The sequence below is a fragment of the Sebastes fasciatus genome, chromosome 10 (assembly GCF_043250625.1).
Source record: "Sebastes fasciatus isolate fSebFas1 chromosome 10, fSebFas1.pri, whole genome shotgun sequence".
NCBI classification, from domain to species: Eukaryota; Metazoa; Chordata; class Actinopteri; order Perciformes; family Sebastidae; genus Sebastes; species Sebastes fasciatus.
This window is the reverse complement of record NC_133804.1, coordinates 21,892,686-21,905,014: the sequence shown is the minus strand read 5'-3', so window position 1 is coordinate 21,905,014 and position 12,329 is coordinate 21,892,686. Positions and strand designations below refer to the sequence as shown.

Sequence of the window (12,329 nt, the reverse complement as noted above, 5' to 3'; positions counted from 1 at the left end):
CTAAAGTGTGTGTGTTCATGGGAATGAAGAAACATGTCACCCAGTGCAACAGTGTGGCTCATTGATGTATTTTTAATGGAGCTCTGTGGCACAGAAGAAGAAGATATGTCAGGCTTTAGATAGCCTTTTTCACCAGATTGGTTCTAAGAAAAATCACCAGCCCCGTCCTCTAACCTTTGAAGGCTCTGAAAACCAATTTCCTTAATCAGCTTCTGACTGTGGCGCACTGGGACCCATAAACTGTCAGGGGCCGAAAAATCACCTTCCTACACCGTGTCCACACTGAATCCGTTATATGTCCTTCTGTTGCATCATGTAAACAAACTACGTAGGCTACCTATCAGCTGTGTGCTCGATGTCAGACTGGAGACGTAACAACCTATTTCCCTTTGTTTGTTCTTCTTTAAACAGGCCTATTACAATGATGTTACGCTACTGACCACGCACAATCCTTCTGCATCAAGATACTATGCAAAAGGCTTCCCCAGAGCATCAGCGGCAATATGTGACGATCCCCCTTCAAAATCTACATTATTTTTTTTTTGTGTATTTGTACACAAAGTTGTTTAGACCAGACTTCTTCCCCGAAAACCACCGAGGATATGACCTCTGTGTCCTCAATGTTAGCTGTGACCCTGCAGAGGGTTTACACAGCTGACACTCTTGATGCATTTGGTGGATGAAAACATGATTCATGTGTTTTATGGAGGTTAGAGTGGCGAATGTGTCCTGGTTTTAGCAACAATCATGGATGCCGTGGCTGCTGAGATCACCTCTGCTCTCTCTCACACACACACACACACACACACACACACACACACACACACACACACACACACACACACACACATAGTTCAGTGTTACCGTATTGGCTCTGGGCTTTGTTGCTCTGTGACGGTTGGTTCAGTTATATTAACACTAATGGATTTTCTGTGTAATGAATGAGCGTAAATTTCCCCCCATTGCTCGCAAACAGGCACGACAGCAGCAGCGCCGCCGCGTTGTTATGCAAATGGCCGCAGCAGCGATGCGCTCTTTCAAATGAAGTGTTTGAAATGGGAGACAAGCTCAATGAGGCGGAGACATCTCTAAACACTCAGAGGGCAGAAGGCTTTTCATTTTTCAAAGGAAATACAAATGAAATTTTGGATGCGCTGAATATCAGCGCCGCCATCGTTTCAATTAATCGCATTTTTCAGGGCAAAATTACCCAAGCCGAAATGGAGCGGCGACGAGATGTGACATTTTCCATTAGCCACCCAATCATCCACACACACACAAACACACACACACATAAGTGACGAATAAATAATATAAAAATCTACACGTCGAGCTGTATTACAAAGTCATATCAAGAATAATTGCGCTTACCATTGTTGTCTCAGCGATGGACCCAAAACTGTTGATAAAAATGTTGCAGGTTACGTTTACCGGCGGACCTGCAGAGAGGGAAAAGAGAGGGAAAAGAGAGGGAAAGAGACGGAGGAGTTAGACTTCATCAGAAAGAGTTTTTAACAACCGGCAAGACATAAAATGTTTTTAGTCAAATAAAACGCATCAAGAAGATGAAACAATTTAAGATAAGATCCTCAGAAACTCCAAACAACGACTGTATTTTCTGCAGAACTTACCTGTTGTTAACATCGACAGGAAGTTGTGCTGGTTTTATTTCAGAATCATTCCTGAACTTGACACCACGTCAACTAACAGTTTGTTTTCACTTCATTGATCAGTCTGATATTGTGTTTGTTAGTCTGCCCCAGCAGTTGTTATGAGCAGTTCACTTATTGTCAGTTATGTCGATCGAAGGAATAGGCCAATTTCAAGCCTGCAGTATTGCAGTATAGTGTTTCCATTCAATTGTCAAGCGAATTTTAAGCAAACTTTTAAAATGATGCAAAAAAGGAAAATTAATTAAGCGCGTTTCCATCAATTGGTTTGGAGCGAATAAACTCGGCTACAGCGTAGTTTGGTCAGAAGTTGGCGCTGTAGGCTACACATGGACTGTAATCCGCCAGTAAACAGAGTAAAAGAAGAAGTAGAGGTTGTGAACCACAAACAAAACAAGTCGGCTTTGCTATGGCTATTAACCATCTACGAGAGAAAACTGAGAGAGGTCTTCAGGAATTTTAATTGTTCTTTCATGTCAGCTAGTATTGAACGATGTTTCCTGCTGTCTGGAGACGAAGATAATATAAATATATATCTGGGAAGACATCGACAGCAGAAACAGCTGATCAGTCATGTGAGTTAAATGTTCGTGATGTCATAATTTATTCAGCAAAGGTGTTTCCATAATCCATTTAGAGCGTCAACTCTTTTGCCACAAAGGCAAAAACCACTTCAAGCGAGAGTAAAAAAAAATGTTTTTCTGCATTTTCGATTTTATCGGCTTTTCTAATGCGATACTTCAAATGCGCATAATGATACGTGAATGGAAACAGGCTGATGGTTTGTTTTTTTGGCCACTTGTGGGGGGGAATAAGCTGTAACACAACACTGATATACATTATGTAGCATTTACAGCTGACATGTAACTGTTGCACAATTAGACATCCAGTTACACAGACCAACATTATCATCTCATTGGAGTGTGTCAACCTGATGAATGTCAGTCCAATATCTCTTCTTTAAGCTCTGGTTTGGTCTCAACCAACTCCGTAGAAAATATCTGTCTCTTAAGCTGCTAAATTCTTCCCCAAAACTCCATAGAAATACTCCAGAGAGCTGAGAGGAACTGCAGAGCTGTTGATAATCATCTGCTGTTTTGACCCCTTTTATATCACACAGTCATTTGATCGACTATTGATATAAAAATACTGATTGTGCAGTTTTAAGATGTATTTCCGTTGTAGCTACATCAATCTCATCCATGCTTGTTGCCTTTTCTGGAATATTTTTCTGGCTTTGGCAAACAACAATAACATCCCCTTCTTGATCCTGACGACAACTCCGATTGGTTTGAGCTGTCAATGAACACAACACCAGGCATATTTGAATTGCTAAAACCATTTCGACATTTGGTCGTTTGTAACCAGGCTACTTGAGATCATCCCCTCTGAGCAGAGATACAGGCTTCTGAAAATTCGGTGCAACAGATTAAAACATTCAAATATACCATAAATCACCTCTAACCTTGTGATCAATTCAACCTTGTATTGTATTCCACGTTGTGTGTATGGGAACCCGAACTGAGGTGGATTGTGTGTTTCAGTCCCTGTATGGAACCAGATATTAGAGAGCAGAGGAGACTGAAGGTAAAGAGAGTTGATGACAAACTGCAGGAAGTACACAAAGAAAGTGAAAGAAAGTCAGTCTCTGGACTGAAATACTCCCGACAGTGTCCGACTGTCTGACAACAGCAGCAAGTTTGTTCAAGAGTCGCTGAGAAGGAAAACGTGTAAACATCTCATTACGACTTCAGAAAACTCGAAACGAGAAAATCAATTCCACATTCCCCTTTGAGACTTAAAAAGCGCTGTCAGGCGATATCAATAAACACAGAGTCATTTCAAAAGTCATTACAAAGGAACTCATAATGACAAAAATAGTCCGCCCTCACTCTCCTGTCAGAGATGAGACGCTGCGTTCAAGGTTGTTTTCAGATGAGCCAGTCAAAGTGGAAGTAAATAGCATGCGGGGGCCTTTTGCGGCCACTCCATCGATTCGCTGCATTACCAGGTTGTTCAAACACAAATGCGATTACTTGGAGTGGAGTTGCTGTGAGGAGGGCGGCCGAACTGACAGTCGGCTCTCATCTCTGTCAGCCAGTGGACATATTGGCTTTAAGAGCTAAATCACAGCGAGCACCTCTAGACTCTTCTTCTCCAGGTGGTCGCTGGTTTGATGATGACAGAGAGTCAATGTACCCAGTAGACTGCAGAACTAATACTCTTGGACTGAAGTCCCGTTCAGTAGGTTCTAACAAGGGATTTCTTTCTGTTTGCTGAGGAGAACTTCAAACCAAGGAAGGAATCAAGGAAAGTGAAGAACAATTTTTTTAAAGGTACAGTATGTACGTTTTTTATTGCCAATGTGTGAACAGGTTGTAACCTAACCTAAAAAAACGAGACCTTCCGCGACTTTCTGGGTTTCCTCTATCAGGCTGTAGACTGCTTTTAATGGGAAAATTGCAGGCTGTTTTTTTCCTGGAAAATCCAAACACATAAGTTCCTTTAATCTCTTCAGCTCCGCCTCGGGGCTAACAGCGTGCAACGATAGCTAACGTTCGGTTAGAAATGGAGTCCGCTAACGCCAACAAACGACCAGCCCCCACCACAACTCAGACTCCAACACAAGCTCCACAGAAGCAAAAAAAAATATCTAGTGAAGCCCATCTTGCAAAACAGGAATGTGACCGACGTCGGAGCAAAACTAGGATCAACGTCGGCCGGGCCTTCGATTCATGGAGGGACCTTCATTTGGTTTTATGTATCAAAATGGACCTTGAGCTTGCAAAATTCTTATTGGACAGGTAAGCTAACGATGCTCGCTCCCGTCTACGTAGTGGGAGCACAACCACGACCAACAGGACACTGACTGTCGTTGACTTAACACCCACAGGTCACTGTTAACAAGCAATTCTTCCATAGAGTCCCTTTAACATCTTTTTACAACATTATTTCACTGGTTTTAAAATCCTCGAAGCTGTCTCGAACCTGTAGATGTCTTTCAAAAAATGCTTTGGCTTTTTCCTTTGACCTTGCTTAGAAAAACTCTCAGTATTTCTGAGTGTTATTTTCTTCCGTCTCAGCACTTATCCTAATGTTAAAGAGGTCAAGTGGAGGCATGAACAGCAACAAGAAAAAACACTCAGAAGGTGTTTTCTGATCCATTTATGTAAATGCACTTAATCCACTGTTTGCACAGATTCCGTGAACATTTCAGTGGATAAAAATACATTAAATCCTCTTCATACAGTGTTGTTATATGCATTCAGTACTTTTCCGTTCATCATAAAAGTGGCACTGTTACAAACCAATGCTTTATAATTATAGCTCCTATAAAAAAGCAGGCCGGCCCCAAAATGCAACTCTGCATTTTTAATATAAAATATGTAGACAAAGGGCCATTATCTGGTCTTCGTCTGTGAAATACTTAGATCACTGCATATAATTTCTTAGTGTAATGTGATTACTGTAATCCTATTACATTTACTGCACTCATCATCAGACATTTTGTGTTAGAAAATGGTATTTGTGCTAGATTACAGAATGTATTTTTAATAAATCAAGAGGCTTCATTGCTGTCATGTTCATATACATGTTCACGTATGACTTAAGGTCAAACACACACACACACACACAACACGGACACAGAGGATGTGTTTAATGTCCCTGGCTAAATTCAGTGTCTAATTCCACTCGCCGGAGGCTAGCTCAGAATGAAGGTAGGGGTCTGGATTATTTTGATGGCCAATTACTCTCCCTGTCACAGTCTGAGGACCGCTGGAGGCCACAGGGGAGGAATATCATCTGAGAGTCATTCACACACACTCACACAAACACACACACACGAGCACGCAACTGTGGTTAAGCCATAGAGTAGAATTATAGAGTTGAAGATGCACGGTTAACAGGGAAAAATCATTAAAGGTAGCCGGAGGCGATCGCTCCCTATACGTGACTTACATGTACAGCATCTAATTAGAACAAACAACAGATTACTCACAGGACTGCATGAGGAGAGGAGGGAGAGGAAATACAGATGGAAGGAAAAAAAAAGTTCAGATATTAAATCAAGCAGGTTTGCTTCCAGTGCGGCAAATGAAACTGGCCTGCAGAGGAAATTAGTTTGTTCCGCAGTAGCTAAAGAGATATAGCTGCATACCGTGGCTGAATGAAGACTTCAAGATACTTAAACTGCCAGGATTAGAGGTTCAATATCCTCAAAGATGAAAGATAACTAATGCTGGAACTGGCTGGTGCTTTTCAAGTGTGCCACTATGGGCTTCTCTTACTGAATTTGATGCATGAAACTACAAACATGGTGGGTCATGCATTACGTACAGCAGGCTGTTCTGTTAAGTGGTTGGGTCAAAAAATACCAGTATTTCGCCCAGGAGACCGGCGTTTGTGCCCCGTGTGAAACCAGAAGTCAACGTTGATTTAAATGTCACGTGACTTCTGTACTTTTGTAACGCCACTTCCAGAGTTTTTCTAAGCCAAACCACAAGCTTTTCCTAAACCTAACTAAGTTAGGTTTTGTGTGTGGACATTTTGGATATTTGTAGGAAAACAAACGTAAAAGGAGGAATAACTATTTCATAAGATATACAAGCTATTGTATGGGAATATGTTGCATTCAGTGGTTTTATTCGAACCAGGACAGGTTCCAACTGACAGGCCATGACAAGTGGATCAACATATAGAGAGGTTCTCAATAATACATGTTGTGTGTGGCTTTCAAAGTGTAAATGGGAAACGGACTTGCATTTATATAGCGCTTTTCTAGTCTTCCGACCACTCAAAGCGCTTTACACTACATGTCAGCATTCACACATTCACACTTACATTCACACACTGATGACATAGGCTGCCATACAAGGTGCCAACCTGCCCATCAGGATCTAATCTGAATACTCATTCACACACCGATTTTGGGGTTCAGTATCTTACCCAAAAACACTTTGATATGCGGACTGGAGGAGCCGGTGATCGAACCGCCAATCTTCTGATTAGGGGATGACCCGCTTTACCTCCTACTGCTCTACCACAGCCACCCCAGAAAGCCGGACAGAACAAAATGTTGGATCCCGGATAAGGTATGTAGCCTATAGTTTTGACATCGCACTGCTGAGAAACGGCTTTAAGTATCAATAAAAGGTACTCAAGTGCACATAAATCTACAGTGAGTAATGGTAAGTGTTGGCTTAATTAAAGCACTGGGTTGAAACATGCACTGCTTGTGCTGCAAACAGTATTTTTTAAATTCCATTTTTACCCAGATTTTCGTATTATGGAATTGTTAACCTTTTATTTACAATTCATAAAAAAACATACTGCATTTTCTTAAATTTCGAACAAAAAAAAAATTAATAATCCCTTTATTTGGCAATACAGGAGTTGAAACAAACTGGGTGCAAATGCACTTGTAGATAAATGGGCTCTAGAAGCGTCTTGGTAAATCATCACCCCAGCAGACTACCTGACTGTATCTGTCTGATGTATACAGAGTCTACAAACCCAGTGAGCACAAGCTCTGATGTGTCTGAGTGCATCAGAGGGTTTATCCATAAACCAGCTGGTGTTACATTATCACTGTGTTTTTTCTCCGAATGGCTTTTCAGGCCTAACTCAAGTCCTCTGACACATTTCCTCTGCATCCTGGCTTTGTTCAAAATCCCTCCTTCAAAGTTCTCTCGCTCCGTGGCAGGAGGGAGACGAGCGGAGGGATATCGTAATTTGTCTTCTTTTGACGTCCTTCGCAGCGCGTGACGCAAAATAAAACCTGAGGAGGAGGAGGAGGAGAAGCTTATACCTCCTCCTTCTGCTTCTCTCCCTCTTTTCTGCCACGGCAGTTCATTTAATAACCATCCAGAGAAGGAGAAAAGGGGAGAGAGAGACAGTTTGCTTTATAGCTTTCCAATAAAGACAGAAGACGGGGGTGCAGCAGGAAAAGACAGAAAGGAGGAAGAAGCGACAGCTCATTAACTGTCATGGAGGACAGGCCGGCAGAGTGACTCACAGGCTACTGGAGCTGCACTCTTATATCTGCCTCGGTATGTGTGTGCCAAATGGCCTGAGCTACACACACACACACACACACACACACGTCTGTACTTCTATACAGTACTTGTAGGGACACTCGATGACATAATGTATAGCCTCTTGAATGAAATAAAGAATTCTCAATTAAAACCTTTTTTCAATGAAGGAGGTATAGTTTTCAAACTGTATCTCATCCTGTGCTGTCTCATGATTATGTTTGATTCCTTTATTCTTTGCCATGTTTGAGTATTTCTTATGAATGTACAACGTTTAACTCATTAGTGATGTGATGTTGACCCTTCGCTTAGCCCTGAGACCCTTGGTTACTGTTGCTATTCCTCTTAAGCCCTCTATCCTATAGCATTGCACAGCCAGATTTAACTAACCTGACCCAACAGATGGTTTGTTTCACAGAACCATCTGAAAATCCATCATTAGAAGCTGTTTGGTAAAGGGCAGGCACTTTGAAAAAATACTTGGCAGGAGATTGGATGAACCATCTGTCAATCAAACTCTTGCCGAAGCCAGTCGGGAGAAGAGCGAAAACATCTTTTCCATCAAGAAAAGCCTTCAGTGCCGTTCTTTGCTCTTCTTTCAATGAAGAAATACTCTCCAGTTCTGATAGAACTGATGCTAGTGCAGCTACGCTAACCTATTCAGGAGTTTTGTTTTAAACGAACAGTTGCGTCACACACCCCTGAACTACTCCCGTAGCTGCCAGTAGCTCCTCACAGGACGTGGATTGGTCCGGACACAAACATACTTGAAGCCTGACAAGATGGATTTTCGTGGGATCTTGTGATATACAGTGCAAGGTAGAAATTTACAACCCGAAATACCCGATACATTGGGTCCTATAGATTTCAGGAGTAAGCTTCTCATTTTTAGTAGGTAACAGATGATTTTGACTGAAATGACAATTGTCTGTCAGCTTTTATCAGCTGTAACTAGCCCGGTAATTAACAATAACTTAGCATGTTAGTTGGAAACTCACTGTTTAATCCATCCATATTGGTTTAGGAAAGGTAGTAAAAAAGACTCAACCATGCAGACCCTTTAGATACAGAGTATCGCTCTCAGATCCCAGGGATATGAGGATATGATGTCAAGGCTCTGCATAACATCTGCATAAAAAATATACTATATATTATTTATATTTATAATTTATGTTTATATAATATTCACAAAGGCTTATTGCTCTGGAGTGAATGGGTCTCCATGCTGTGTAGATCGATGAACATCCTGAATTTGCATCCAAAATGCTGCAATAATTGCCAAACGCAGCCTCCATAATTCAAGAGGCAGAAAAAAAGGCATGAAGAAAACAAAAAACCTAGCAAAAAAAATATATATATGACCCAAAATCACGAGATACAGATTCACACAGGACTAATATTATCACCTGACCTCTGTGTTTGGCAAAATATTGTAGGTAATTTTCTGTGGAATTTTTTCTTGACAAATGACGGACATAGCAGATTCACACATCACTGCCTTCACCTAACCCTGCATTCAAACCTTAAAACCGCTACGATCTGACATAAACATAGTACAAGTGCAGAAGGACACACACACACATTCAGATGAACATATAGGCTACCCTAAATGCAGAGAATTCTATACGCTGCATAGACACCATCAATGAGTACACAGACAACACCCACAAACAGTGCATACATTAAATCTACACACCTATAAACACACTGAGGACAAACACATACAGGAACAAATGAGCAATCATTCTCAATAAACAAATACACCAAATTACATGGACACACACACACACACACACACACACACACATACACCGGTACACACACCATTTATGCTAAAGTATCCAGCTCGATATGCAGGTGCACTGGGCCGTGCATTGGAACACACACACACGCGCATGTTAAACTGAAGAACACATACAGTATGCACGGAGCTCACACGCTGCACCGCACTCACACAAAACACATATTAACACTCATTAACATACAGGTTTGCACGAATACATACCGTCTACACGCCTCATTGCTTTTTAACCTTTTGCAGCTGATAACATCTGAATATGTCGCACACAGTTCGTGTCCTCTGCATGCAGCTAATGTGTGTCCCTGCTGGCCACCGTACATCCAATCAACACAAGAAAATCCACTGATTAAATATTAAAAATGTAGATTGTATAACTAAGTAACTTAAAGGTAAATCGACTTTAACTTTCAAAAACTATTAACACAGTACTGACTATATTTCATAAAACTGCACTGAAAATGGTAAGGGTTTCATATTTTCTTCTGACAAATGTATATGAATTATTTAGATTATTCTGTGAACGTTCTTGTGAGATAAATTTATACTCTACCAGCCCTTGGCATGTGAGCTAAAAAGCTAATTTCACTGAATATACACGCACATACTTCTCTCAAACACACACAATCTGACACACACACACACACACACACACACGCTGAGGAGGCCTGCTGAGGTGCGTCGGCACAAATAAATCCCCCCTTCTTCAAATGGACTCCACTTTCATTAAAAACAAGTGACAACAGCAATAAAGCAGGATGAAACAAACGGCTCGGCTCGGCCTCTCAGCACTTCTGCTTAACTGCAGCCGCTGCAGCCTCTTACCAGAGAAATGCTCTAAACAGTCCCTGAGCTCTACTGTATGTGTACCATTTCTCTGTGTGAGATCAAACACAAAACATCATCTGTACAAGTCTGTGCCATCAAAATACATTGTAGGGCCTCTAAGTGGTTGCATTTCATCTCTAAAATAAGACTTTGTTTCTGTGAAGCTTCTGGAAGTTTCATCAGCTTGTTGAAAGACATTTTTAACATTATGTTTTGACAGAGAGGGCTCGGTGGGAAATTTCATAACGGAGAAAAACTTTCCATTTAGATTTTTTTTTTATATATTATTTGAGATATTCTTTGTGTAAATGATTGCAAAAATAAGCTATTTATGTATATCTCTTACATGTACATGTAAAAAAGAAATTCAAAAACGGTCAAATCACTGCTGCCAAACAAGAACTGTGAAGTTAAAGTATAACATCATGAACTATTTTAAAATGCTGTACTATCAAAAGAGAGAAACTCTTTACTTTGTTTGCTGGCATCGATTCATTGGTTCTCTGTAGTAGTGTTTAGTCTTTAGAGTGTTCTGTTTGCTGGTCATCATCATCATACTCATTTTTCACGTCGAAGCCAAACAGACAGGCAGAAAAGAGTGTTTGGTGGTTCTCCAGGAAGTAGATAGGCCTAAATAGAGATGGTATGAAGATGACAGCCTGATAAACCTGCCAGGGAAGTGCCTGTAATTGCTTTTTTAATGATTAATAGTTGGGCGGGTTTTCTGCTCCCCCTCTCAGCAGACATGGAGCTTTTTTTCTAGTGTCAACTTAACATCTCGTCCTTGATTTTAAAACCGACAACCAGCGGCGAGCTGCCAGCTGAGGATGCAAGGCTTTATTGTCTCTGTATCAACACTACCTCAAATCAAGCTTTCGGGTTGCTGAAAACACGGCATAGTCTTGGTTCTGCATCTCATCACTGCTCCGAGATTAAGCTTTCCATTCCCATTGGATCCACTCTCATTACAAATGTATCCACTCGTGACATTGGAAGGCATTTTGGATTAAAGTGTCCACTAGACAGCAGGTTACACCACATCCACCAAATGCCATATGTTAGGATGATATAGCAGGTGCATACAGGCTGCAGGGAGTGTTACTGGTGCCAATGGAGTGGTGAATCTCACTTCCAGCAATGCCCAGTTGATGCTTGCAGTCATTACGTCTTGTAAACAAACCCAACAGAAGCATCTTTACAGTTTCAAATAGCAAAATTAAGACCAACATCTGTTAATTTTTCTCTCTATTTCAACAAGCTTGTTACACTGCAACAGACCAATCACAACAATAAGTAGGATTCAGCCAGCGCCCATGCCAACACAAATATGTTTTCATTATAACTGAAACAGCAACCCAGTCGCCAGAAAAAAATGTTAACATTGTACGTTTTCTGCAAACCACGGACACGTTGAATGCTGGTGTTCAGCCTCATATCACGCTTGCAGAAACGCACAATGCCACATTGTGAAACGGTTGGTTAGGTTTAGGCAACAAAATTATTTGGTTAAGGTTAGAAAAAACATCATGATTTGAGTTAATATAATAACTCAACAATGCAGCTAGTGTAAGTAAGTAACAACCGCCCTTAACAGACTTTATTATGCAACATTACATAACAAATGAAAACTCATTCTCAACCCACCAAGGCAACATCCAAGACTATTCTTTAGAAACAAGGCAGCACATTAGCAGGAAGCAGTGTGCATCACAAAGTTTAAAAGCAGGACGTCGTGCCTTGGTGTACAAAGCTTCAAATTCAGAGACCTTCGGTTCGCCTTACATCTCAAACCAAAAGTCAGTGTTTTCTTTCCTTTTAACTAAGAAGACAATCTTTACATAACCAAATAGTTTAGTTGCCGAATTCAACCAGACTTTGGAATCAACATCCTGTATTTTGTCATTTACGCACGAGATTTGTTGCACAATTGAATACTTTTGTCAACATCCTCTGTCTCTCTCTTTAGATTCTGCCAATAGATATATTATATAACATGTC

General features: G+C 40.9%; 1 protein-coding gene across 4 annotated transcripts in view; it reads right to left on the bottom strand.

Annotated features, from left to right (window-relative positions):
• The window catches only part of glra1 (glycine receptor, alpha 1), a 122,258-nt gene that overhangs the window by 58,041 nt on the left and 51,888 nt on the right, over positions 1-12,329 (bottom strand). For all 4 annotated transcript variants that reach the window (XM_074649009.1, XM_074649010.1, XM_074649007.1 and 1 more), the window contains one exon: positions 1,372-1,439. In XM_074649009.1, the coding sequence (XP_074505110.1) occupies positions 1,372-1,439 (68 nt within the window). The remainder of the gene's footprint in view (positions 1-1,371; positions 1,440-12,329) is intronic.